Source organism: Lutjanus erythropterus, chromosome 18 (genome assembly GCF_056507025.1).
Source record: "Lutjanus erythropterus isolate fLutEry1 chromosome 18, fLutEry1.hap2, whole genome shotgun sequence".
Lineage (NCBI taxonomy): Eukaryota > Metazoa > Chordata > Actinopteri > Lutjaniformes > Lutjanidae > Lutjanus > Lutjanus erythropterus.
The window spans coordinates 37,608,794-37,621,307 of NC_139334.1; the positions used below are offsets into that span (position 1 = coordinate 37,608,794).

Sequence of the window (12,514 nt, forward strand, 5' to 3'; positions counted from 1 at the left end):
AATATTTTCATAGTGTGCTACTATTAGTTCACTTAAAAGGATAGTTTTAATGTTTTAAAGCATGGTTATATGAGGTATTTATGCAGAGTCAGTGTAAATGGCAGTCAGCGCATCCTCTAGAGTCAGTAGTAAGTAAAGGATCTGAATACTTCCACCACTGTTTTCTTAATTATGTGTGTATAAAAAAATGTAAATGTACACAAACTTTGGACTAAGAATGTCTTGTGAGGTCACTATTAATCAGTTGTGTTTATATATTTTCAGATGCCTCGTGACAAGTCCTTCCGCCGTTCTCAGGCAGCTAGGAGGAGAATGGCGGAGCGCCGTACTGTGGCCCTCGGACCTCAGCGGGCTTGCACCAACTCCTGTGCACGTATGTTGCCAAGTGATTTCTCAAATGTTTTCCTTGTATGTATACTTTATACCTGATTATAAAGTATTTATGCATTTTTGTTTTGAATTTTAATTTGTTGTCCTTTTTTGTTTGCTTATAAATAGCTGGCAGTACTGGTTACTGCCACGCTGTGTTGCAGTGGCCAATTTCATCCCTGACTGGACGCAGTCACAAATTGGTCATTCCAGCCGAGGCACCAGACAAGGTAATATTATTTTAGAATTTAAGAACAAATTTTTTGATTTGAGGAATTACAAATCATTTTAATTGTAAAAAAAAAATCTTCTCTCGTTTCAGTTCGTTCTTGTTGTAGGAGGCTCGGACACCCGACGCAGTCTGCGTGATGACCCCAGCAACAACCTGACAGCAAGCAGGACAACCAACGAGGCAGGAGCGTCCTTCTGCAAGCTCCTCTTGAGCATGTGCAGTTGCTGGCCAAACGTATGTCTTTGTTTTTTTTTTAGTAGTAGATCATATTTAGTACTATAAACAAGTTGGTTATATTAGGTGTGCTAGAATAATATATATTTTTGATTATGACATTTTGAGAAGAAAATGCAGTTTTGTAATAACGGTTATCATTTTGTGTAGGTCTTTGTCCAGGACCTCATGCCTCGTCTGAACATCGACTTGGTTCTGCAAGATATTATGTGCCAAGAGTTTCACCACGTGGCAACCAGCATGGGTAAATTTACAAAGTTTGTAGCCCCAGTGCAATTACTTGTATGACAGGTAATATATTAGTCAAAATGAATGAATAAATATTGTAATCGTTATAGTCACAATGTTTTTTTAGCTGCATCAATGCCCCCCCCCCCAGGAATGAAGTACCACCTCACTGCTGAGCACTTCCCCCTTGACCACCTGGAGCTGTGGAGCAGAGATGGTGTAAGTGGTATATGTAATTGTGAAATGGCAAATGGAAAAATTTCATGTACTTGTACTTTGTATTTGATAAGTTCAGTGCATTGCAGATTCATATTGACTGTAAAATTTCTTTTCTGTGAATGATTTGTTTTTTAATTGTTTATTTTTGCAGGTCCACCTCAGCGATAATGGTGGCATGCTGATCTTGGCCCAGCTGCTGTGGGTTTTGGCCTATCAGCAGTTTGAAAAACCATCACCCGAACCTAAGGTTCCTCACAAACCACCACCTCCTGTGAGAACCTTTGCTTCCAAGGTGGTCGTGAAGGGAGAGCTTGTTGTGCCACGTCCATCAAACCCTTATGAGTGCACGCTTGTTGGCAAGAACCAGAAGGTAAGACTTTACACACTGTTCTTGTGTTTGTGACTTTTTGAAAAAGAGTTTCCTTAAGCAGTTTAATATACAAATGATCAAAGGGTAGTCGTGTTAAATACAAACTATGCTATTTGTCATTACTGAGAAACCAACCTGAGGACATCCTGCAGTCCTCTGATGCACACAAACACAGGATGGTTCACCAGCAGGTTTGTCATGTTTGTGTCTTGTGTCTGTGTCTGGTCTGCTTTTTACCAAGACAAATTTTTAGCAATAGTCTTTCTGCATTGTTTTTTTTTTTTATAGGTGGTGTTGAAGTAGTGCTTCATCCCACTGAATCCTGTCCGGTTCAGCAGTGCCATTTTGGATGCGATGGATCAAATTGTTCCATTGCATCTACCCATATGTGTGTGTCAAAGTCCAGTCCACATGGCAAGCAGGTAATTTGCATGCAGATTATGTGTGTTGAGGCCTTTTTACAGTATGTTTCTTTAGTTCTGACCAGGCCTGAGAGGATTACAATTTAAGAAAAAGTTTTCCTAAACTAAGTAAGTAAGTACTTACCTGCTAGAAAATGAAATCTGGAATCTAATCCAAGTATCACAATATTAAAGTAATGGACTTGATTACTTTTTGTTACTTTTGGATTACCACAATATAAAATATGATGCAATTGTGTAGCCTAATGTTTTACATTCATTGTTCGGTTTATTAGTTTGTCCAGCCGTTTGTTCCTTTGTTGTGTGCAATTGATTGATAGAGCTTAAGGCCAAAAATGAGTAATTTTCCACACTGTGAAACACTTTAATCACTAGAGGACATGTTAATGAATTGACTGGGACATTCCCGCCAGGGAATCCCGCCAGATGCCACCAGGCCGAGCTAAATCTGCTGTACCACTACCGTTGGAACTATTATGGCTGTGTGTGTGGACTGTAAAATTGCATACTCACAGTTAAAGGACAATATTCACCGGCTGAAATCCGAGCTTCGACAAAGGAATGAGATGATCAAAGAATTTGTTTCTGTAGCCGCTTCCCAGTCAAAGCGGATTTCATATATGCAGTCATCCGCCCTTGCTCCCCCAGCAGCCTGACTGTCATCCTCCTTGGTATCCTATATGCATTCTGATGATGCCCCTCCAGCCCTGATTCCATTCAGCTCAGACCTCTCTACTACAATGGCTCCTCCCGGCGCCGTTGCTCTCTCACCGCCTTCGGCCGCCAAGCTTGCTCCACCTGCAGCCCCTCCACCTGCGGCTGATGCCCCGTCTCCATCTGTGGCTCCCCCATCTGCGGCGTCTTGTCCGTCCATTCCACCTGGAGCCAAGGTCGGCCCTGCAGCCGGTGTTAGTCGGGCCACTCGCCACTCCTCCACGGGGAGGGATCGCCGTAAAATGCTGAAGGAGGCTGTCATGAGGCATTCAGGAAGGCATCACCGGGCCTCCTCGCCTGCGCACACCTGTCTGTCCATGCAGACCGGTCTGGACCCAACAACAGCAGAGGTAATTCAATGCCCTCTGTCCGCCTCGGGCAATCCACCCACACCATCATCTCCACGTCCTCTCTTCCCCCCAAACACAATAATTATCGGTGACTCCATAACCAGGAACATCCGCTTCATTAATGCAGTCACACACTGTCTCCCCGGTGCCACCGTCCCCGATGTCCTGGATAAACTCTTGTCCCTTCTGCCCTCACTGCCCAGCTCTATCAAGAGAGTTGTGGTGCATGTGGGGACAAACGACACAACCCGCCGGGAGTCGGAGTGCACCAAAAACAATTTTAACCTCCTCTTTGATGTTTTACATGACTGTTGAATGACTGTTTTTATTTCAGGGCCAATACCAACTCTTGGTCGCAGAGTCGGCCATTTTAGCCAACTCCTCAGCCTTCACACTTGGCCCCAGACCGCCTGCAGGAAGCACAACTTTGGTTTTATTGACAATTTCTTCTAATTACCTAATTACTAATTACTTTAATAAATTAGACTTTTTTATATTTACTGAAACTTGGCTATCTGAAGGTGACTGCAGCCCTCTCATCGAAGCAAGCAATCTCCATTTTTAACCAAACCTGCCAGACTGTTCTGGACTCTGTGGCCCCTTACAAAGTCAAAAAATCCAAGGATTCACCACAGCCATACCTAAATGAATCTATTGCCGAGTTGAAAAGAGACTGTAGGAGAAAAGAAAGAAAATGAAAGAAAACGGGCTTACATGTATTTTATGAAATCTGGAAAGATGCAATGAAAAATTATCAAAAAGGAATTAAAAAAGCAAGGGCATCCTTTTACTCAACCTTAATTTTAGCAAATCAGTCTAATCCCAGAATTTTTTTTTAGGTTATAGACTCTATCAACACCCCCTCTCCCTGTCATTTTCCTGATGCCTCACAAGACGTGTGAAGAGCTTTTAAAATTCTTTTCAAACAGAATCAAGACCATAAGGCAACAGGTATTTTACATACCAGTAGGGAAAGTTTTAGTCATTTTACCAAGTTTGAACCGGTTTCACTGTCATTTTTAACTGATATAACCTGTCATATGAAGCCAGCTACGTGCAGCCTTGTTGTCATGCCAACTAGATTTCTTAAAGAGGTTTTAGACACAGTTGGACCCATTATTTTATTGATTATTAACAACTCTTTAACACAAGGCATTTTTCCGTCTTCTTTTAAACATGCTGTGGTCCAACCTCTTTTAAAGAAACCAAATCTTGAATTATCTGTTCTTAACTATTTCAGGCCAATTTCTAAACTTCCATTTTTATCAAAAGTCTTAGAAAAAGTGGTTTCAACCCAGCTTTTAGCTTTTATGTGTCATAACAATCTCTTTGAGAAATTTCAATCAGGTTTTAGAGCTTTACATAGTACAGAAACAGCCCTCCTCAAGGTAACCAATGACCTTCTTTTAGCAGCCGACAAGGGAGAGAGCGCAGTTTTAATTCTTTTAGACCTAAGTGCAGCTTTTGACACTGTAGATCACGCCATTCTAATTGACCGTCTCAGAACCTGGGTTGGTATCAGGGACACTGCACTTAGCTGGGTTTTATTCCTACCTTTAAATAGAACCTTTGCTGTCACCATAGGCAATTACAAATTTTTCAAAAACCCAAATTGTCTGTGGTGTACCGTAAGGTTCAATTTTAGGTCTGATTTTATTTTCTATTTATATGCTCCCGCTCGGCCAGATTATTCAGCGCCACAATGTATCTTTCTGTTGTTATGCGGATGACACACAGATAGACATGCCCCTGAGACCAGATGACCCAAGAAGCCTAGCTGCTGTGTCAGACTACCTCAATGACATAAACTGTTGGATGGCCCAGAACTTTCTTCAACTTAACAACTCAAAATCAGAAGTAATACTGTTCAGTCCACCAAATTCCATCACTCCCATCACAAATAGCCTCGGTCCCCTGTCCACAAATCTCACTTCCTCTGACAGAAATCTGAGTAATTTTTTATTCAGATCTCAGTTTCCAAACACACATCAATAAAGTTGTCCAGTCCTGTTTTCTCCATCTACGTACCATTTCAAGAATCAAACCACTGCTCCCACACTCTGACCTGGAAAAAATCACCCACTCATTCATATTCTCCAGACTCGAGTACTGCAATTCACTCCTGTATGGTATTCACCAAAAGTCACTCTCCCGCCACCAACTAACTGGTTCAGAACACAGCAGCTAGGTTTCTTACTGGTTTTACCAGACGACATCACATCACCCCAATCCTGGCTTCCCTCCATTGGCTTCCTGTATGTTTTAGAATTGATTTTAAGATTTTACTGATCACTTTTAAAGCCCGCCTGGGTCTGGCTCCTAGCTACATACACTGAAAAAAATGTTTTGTTGAATGAACATAATTTTATTATGTCAAGTGGTTGCACGAAATAATTTTATCTGAAGCTAGATATTTTTATTATGTTGACTGAACTAATAATTTTTAAGTAAAGTCAAATAAATTATATTAAGTAACTACTCAACTATTTTGAGTAGATTTTACTCAAATTTCCTTAGTAAATCCAATTAAACCCATTTTAAATAATTAAGTATGCTTTTTTGAAAAAAATTTATGCGCTTTCAAATCAATTAAATTGTTTAAATACTATCTATTTTCATTAAGTTGATTCTAATGAAATCTTTTTAGCTATCATACATTACACAGAACCACAAAATGTTTTTAGACAACCAACTTTAATATGGTACAAATATGGTACATCTCACATCAGAGCAGTCTAATGACCCAAGAATATTTTTCTAACATGAAAAACTGTAAAATACTCAGTGCATAGATAGCAACACTGTTAACTTTAACAGATACATTAATCCGTTTGCAAAAGAAAAAAAAATATGTTGCTCTGATTGTGTAAACAACCATTAATAAAGAATAAACTGACACATGTTAAGTGAAGTCTCCTGATATGCGACAAGACAGAAGGCAACACTTGCTCTCAACATGTACAATATTTCTTATAAGACAAGAACCTGTGAAATGCAAAGTGCATAAACAATACTTGTTTTAGATTGTAACCCTTACATTTTAAAAGCCTCTACTAAAGAGATCAAACACAAGAAAGCAGAAACCCGGTAATCAGATACTGTCAACCATAACCATAACCATAAGGATGGAATGAACAATATAAACTCTGACACATTTGTGTAGTGTCCTGATCAGAGACTAGGCAGCAGAATAGTTTTATCCCTGTTACATGTAAAGTAGTAGTTACCCTTTATAGAGCTATGCCTTTAATTGAGAACATTACCCAGAGGAAAAAAAAAACTTTCAGCAACATTCAAAACCCAAACAATACACATTGGGCCACATCTGGAAAACAAAACACAGGTTGCCTGACTCTGAAATGACAATATTATCGAAAGGCAATGTTTCACTGAGGCAATTGAACTGATAATAAAACAAGTGGCTTTGTTGAGTATCATAAGATTCATTTAAGTGCATATCCTGTCACTGTCTTGGATGTTGGCCTGAAACAGACAAGAGGCGATCCTTCATTACTGCCCTAACACATATAACTACCAGTAAGTTTGTTTGTTTGTTGTAGTGTCCTCACTACTGGCTGCGTGAATACTTCTATCCTCTACAAAAGCATTTCTCATCTGTGCGGAACTCTTAGTGATGCTGCTTTTGAGATTGCATTAACCATTCATTCCACAATTCACAAAACAACTGTGGCTGAAGAATTTCTACAGTCCAACACCGATTTTGTTCTTTAGTCCAAGGACTTTGGGGGAAAGCTTTTCCCCATGCATTCCCATGAGTACTTTTTGAATGAATTCGTAATAGTGTCTCAGTTCCTTGGGGTAGGCCAGGTTCAATGCATAGATCACTCCAAGCATCACTGCGCAAGCCTGGGCTGCAGATCCAATGTTGTCCAGGATGATCACTCCATCAACAGAAATTCCGATGTCATCATGATGTCCAGGATCTCCATTCTCCTTGCTGATGACGTAAATGCCTATGGCCCACTTCTGCATGTCTGTCGGGATGGCATTTCCTTAGATGTCCTGCATATTTTAAGTAAATAGGAGAAAAGGAAAACATTAGAATGCTTTGCCACAAATAAACATTTTTTTTTTACCATACATTGTACATCTGCATGACAGACATTGTCAGATTTCAATCAGGGCACTGTCCCTTTGTGCATCAAGTGTTTTATGGGCACTGTGTGTTCCAAGGTGTGCTTTTGTGCTCCGACTCTATGCCTGGCTCTATCATATAAGCAACAGGAACAAAACATTTTACTATACTGACTTGGACATGTAAAGCAGCACAAGAAACATCACTGCATGTCAAAGATTCTATAATGGTGCACTGTAACAACAACAGACACCTCTGCTGTACACTGAAGAGGCCCAGTGGGGAGCCAAAACTACAGGACAAACAAACTTCAGAATCTTAAATACGAGTTACATTCAGAACATTAAACTTACCATATACTCATGGATCAGATGTCCATCATCCTCACCAAGGTAGAGGGGCAAAGTGCTCTAAGGACTGCTGCCCTTTTTGAATGAACATCACTTGTAGCCTGTGTGAAGAGATTCCACTGATTAAAAACATTTCCAGGCACTAAAGTAATTACAAAAATATTTAAATTTTTCAACTCATGGTTATACTATAAATAACCTTATTCCTTTGATTACAAAATACTTGTGGTGTGGTTACAATATGTGACATGTATTGATGTATAGGATGAAAGCGCTGTGCTAAGCATGGTCAAAAATCTTGCTCAGTGCAGGTGGTGTACATTAACTGTGCCACCAGAGAAAACAGGGCTGGCTTTGCTACCATAACATGTAAACATGTAAAATATTTCTTTGGAAATGTGTCTTACATTAATGATCCAGGCTTTACTGAAACAGAATATATTAAAGCACACATATAGACAACAATGAATTAACAGTTACCTCTTGTAAGATCTGCAGATGTTTGGCTAGTTTCTGGCCAGTGACACCTCCCTTTTTCTGGAAAACTGATGTCAGCTGAGGCTGAAGACTGTCCAACTGTGCCATGAAGGTCGTCTCGAGTGGGTGTGTTGTAATCCGCTGAAATTCAGCATTTATCTGTTGCACATAAAAAAAGTGGCAGAAGACAAAGAACACTGTGCTCAGTTATTTACGTAATGGTGATTTTTGTAATATACATAGTGAAATCATAACACATAGTGGAAATGCACAATGGAAAGAGGCACACTGGATGGAAGCAAACATGTATTTACCTCCTTAATATGGAAAAGTGCAGGCCACCTCACTTTCATCTCTCCAGCACCTGGACTTCCATGCACCACTTCTTTTCTTCGGTAAGAGAAAGTTTTAGACATCTTCTCTCTTACATCTGATGCCCCGTTTCTTTGTCTGACATCAGTCAAAAGTTCAACTCGCAAGTTTTCCAGACTGTCATCTGTTTCGCCAGTGGGGTGTGAAGGACAATAGTTGACCTCTGCCTTTTTAGCTTTCTTTACATTTTTGGCTGGGAAGCATTGATCTCTTGATTTATTTTTCAATGCATTAACAGTCACTTCAGGACATCCAATGTTCCGCATCTTTGTCCGGTAATTAGCCATTTTGTATTTCAGGCTAATCATCCAGCTGTAGTATCCAGTGGCAGACAGATCTTGCAAACAGGGAAATTTATTGATGAGCGCCCCTGCTACATCATCTATCTGGTGATTTTGTGGATATGCTGTATACTGGAAAATTTCTTCAGCCAGTTTGTCTAGGATGTTGGACTTCAGACCTGGTGGAATCTTCAGACTTGTGCCAGTTTCTCTGAATATCTCATTTCCCCGCTGAAGCTGAACCTCCACATCGTATGGGAAGCAAGGAATGGTGAAGTCACGGGGCCATGCACGCGTTCTCAGCTCACTGTCTGAATGGGACAGAATGATGGTGGTGTCGGAGTCAGATGAAGACAATGAGGACACACTCTGAGGTGTGTGAATGCTTGATGGGCTTGCAGATGATCCAGCAGTGCTTGGAGAGTTCGGCCTTGAAATGGGATTCATATCCAAACAATTTTGCATGTACACAAGCTTAATTGTTCCTCTGTCTTGAATGTCTTGCACTGATGTAATGTTCATGAACTCATTATTGAAGTCAGGATCCATGAATTGAATGCGAAAGTCTCTTTCAATTCCAAATGCATCACAAATTGTTTTGTGCAAGTCCATTAAAGTCTTTGGCTTTCCTGGGTGGAGATCAAGTCTTCTGTAGTCATCCTCTTCTACGATGACTCTCAGCTTCATGGGCTCGGCCATTCTTCAATCTAAATATGAAAGAGAAAAATAAACAAATATTAAAAAATGAACAGAATAACACATAAACAAAACATGATTTAGTGTGATCTGACCTTGTATATGTATGAATCTTTTAAGTGTCAGCATTCGGTGGCCTCCAATCCTGTAATCTGCCAAGGGGTACTGGTCTACGAGGGCACCAAGTTGAATGAGGGAGACTTGAGAGGTTGGACACAACTCAAATGCCCTAAAATGCTCCATATACCAAGCACGAAACTCTTTGACAATGAAACTCAAGTTTCCCTCCAAAACAACCATCTGGACAACTTCTGCAAAGTCTGGCAAGCCACCAGTAGAGCCACAAACAACAACCATGCCCTCTCTGTATGTCACTCCATTGACAGACGCAGTCTTAGTGAGCTGAATGTGTGCAATATCAGGGTATTTTAGTTTCAAAACTTTCTGTACATCCTGATGCAAAATGTCAACAGAGACAGTTGAGACAGCTGAGACAGTCAAGCTGCATTTTTTGGTTGTGTTTGACTCCAAGTAATATGCCATCATGAACCGATGTTTCACTGCCAGGGATAAGAGTATGTTTTTGAAGCAGCGTGTGTGACGAACGACCTGTTTAAAAAAACTATGCTTTGCTTCAAATCTCATTGTCCACAGACAAACGAGCAGACCAAAAAATCGAATCATCTGTGGATAATGTTCGACGAAATGATGTTTTGGTAAAAGTTTTATACCTGGAAACACCTCTTGTAGCCTGCATCTGTGATCACAGATTCTTTCCTCAAGGAAAGCAAGTGATTGCGCAGTATGTACTGGTGCAACGACTAAATCCACAATATCCCTCAGGTCCAAAATGACCTGCCAGGCTGGCTCATTTGAGGGCACTAACTGTCCAACCAAAAATGGGAGAAAACGCAAGACTCCAATTTTCGTGAGCGTTCCCTCCAATAGTTTTGTTCTGCATGAAGGCCTTTGGAATAGAATGTGGACGATTACTCTTGTCTGTCCATTTGTAAGGAAATTTCAAAATGGACTCATTGAGACTGTCCAGTGTGAAATATTTTTTGGACATTAAGTGATTCAGACAATGTGCCAACTCAACTGGTACTATGCCTTCAAAGATGTCATGTGCAACATCTGGGGGGTAGCCAGTGCAAACGTTGAAAATGAGAAAGATGTGCAGAGAGAACACACGGCCTTTTAACACCATAACATGGTTTCACGTTGCCCTGTGCTGAACTAACATGCGTTTCATGTGACTCTTTGCTTCTGAGAGTAAACGCATCTGAACTCACTTCTTTCTGCTGAATTTCAGACTTCTGGGCCAAACAAAAACGGCAAATGTATTCACCTACAAAATTCTCTGTCAATCCAGAAATTCCATGCGCTCCCAAGTTATCTGCTATAACACACTGTATTGTGCCCTTAACAAGATCGCCAAGCTGTGCAATAAAAATACCATGACTTTCTAAAGTTACAAGATCCCTCAACAAGGGATCTAGGACCTTTTCATAACCGTAACTCCTGACGTCTTCAGACCTGCACATTTAAGCCAAATGAATGGAAGACAATGAGGAATGGGAACCAGGCGGTAAATTGCTGAGAGTCCAATAAACAGCACAGATTTTATGTTTTTGCGAGATGTGCCGAGCGGATTACAAATCTCAAAATCATCCACGTACAAATTAAGTAACACTCTCAATTGGCCTCCTGATAAAAAGCTGTTTTCTTTAAAGAACAAACCATCTCGGTAAGACCTGTATATCACTTCTGTTCCTTTTTCCTCTGATGTGACACTACTGTCTAATACTTTATTAAGAATGTGACAGTCTGCGAAAAGCTGGTGCAGAACTTTTAATACTGGAACATATTGCAGTGTTCTTTTGCCTTTTTCATCCAATATATATTCTATGGGCTCTACAACTTTGAAGTTGTCCTTGTAGTATTTTTTGCGCTTAAACGATGTTGCCAAGGGACAGCCTTTACCAATTGACTTGCATATGGGATTAGATACACAGAGAGTGGATGCAAGTTCTTTAATGAAAGTTTGATCAACTTGCAGGCTGTAACTACTGAGCGTGTCTTGTATCACATCTGTTGTACTACACAGAGATGCTGTACTCAACAAGTACTGAAGTTCTTCCAGCAATTCATCAATGGCAGCACTTGGCACATGAAAAATATTTTCTAGTTTTAATAATAATGCTGCAAGTTTTTGTTCAATTATATCTGTATGATCCTTTGTTGTATTCAAATCAATATCAGATTGGCTGTTGTCACAGCATTCCTCATTGTCTGAACCACCAGGCTCTGCAGTTTCAGTCACAGAAAGTCCATGGACTACACCATCCTTAAAATCTACGAATGAATGCAAGCTGTGCTTCCGACTTTTGTGAGACTTGAATGTACTATATACGTTGGTTTTGTATTCACAGCCTTTAAACATACAATTGACTGTCTCATTGTTTTTTAGATGATGGTTTACATGTACAAAATAATCACGCTCAGTTCCAAGTTCACTAAAGCCACACAGTTGGCAGGAAAATGTATATTTGTCAGAGTGCTTTAAGGCATTGCTATGACTCCTTGACAGGTGTGTCAAAAATGAATTCCAAGTCTTAAAGATGCATGGACAATCTGGATGTATACACTTAATATGATGGCCACTACCGATAAGTTACGTACCGGTAGCTGGTCATCAACATATTGTGAACGTCTGTTTAACTTGTAAAATCTATGTCGAGTTATCTGAAGCTAATAACTTACGTCTACCTCTTCTCCGGCCGGTAATTTGCTGCTTTATTGTTTATTTGTAGGACATGGTGGACCGCAGCCTTGCCTCTGCCTTCTCCTCCTTGGCGGTTGCCGCCGCCCCCACCCCCCCAAGTGCCTTAACCGAATCAAAGTCCAAACGACTCAAGTTAAACTTAACTCACCATTTGTGATACCCCGCCCGGAGCCGAGTTGATTCGTGTTTAGCCACATGGACAATCTAATATCAGGAGCATTAACAAGCTAACACATCCTCACATGGCTATCTTAACCACCCGAATTAAATAGGCACATAGCTGTAACTACTTGAGTATATAATCATTTGAATAAAGTAA

At 40.4% G+C, this 12,514-nt stretch overlaps 1 protein-coding gene and 1 pseudogene across 1 annotated transcript; one reads left to right on the plus strand and one right to left on the minus strand.

Moving 5' to 3' along the window:
• The first annotated feature begins 264 nt into the window (after nt 1–264).
• LOC146311426 (uncharacterized) lies at nt 265–1,955 on the plus strand (annotated as a pseudogene).
• Nucleotides 1,956–6,822: 4,867 nt separating this feature from the next.
• On the minus strand, nt 6,823–9,457 carry LOC146311427 (uncharacterized). Its single transcript, XM_084743019.1, has 4 exons — nt 8,376–9,457; nt 8,065–8,220; nt 7,488–7,551; nt 6,823–7,151 (listed from the first exon to the last, which is right to left on the minus strand). The coding sequence occupies exons 1-4, from the start codon at nt 9,411–9,413 to the stop codon at nt 6,841–6,843; spliced, it is 1,569 nt and encodes a 522-aa protein (XP_084599145.1). The 5' UTR covers nt 9,414–9,457; the 3' UTR covers nt 6,823–6,840.
• Nucleotides 9,458–12,514: the final 3,057 nt, after the last annotated feature.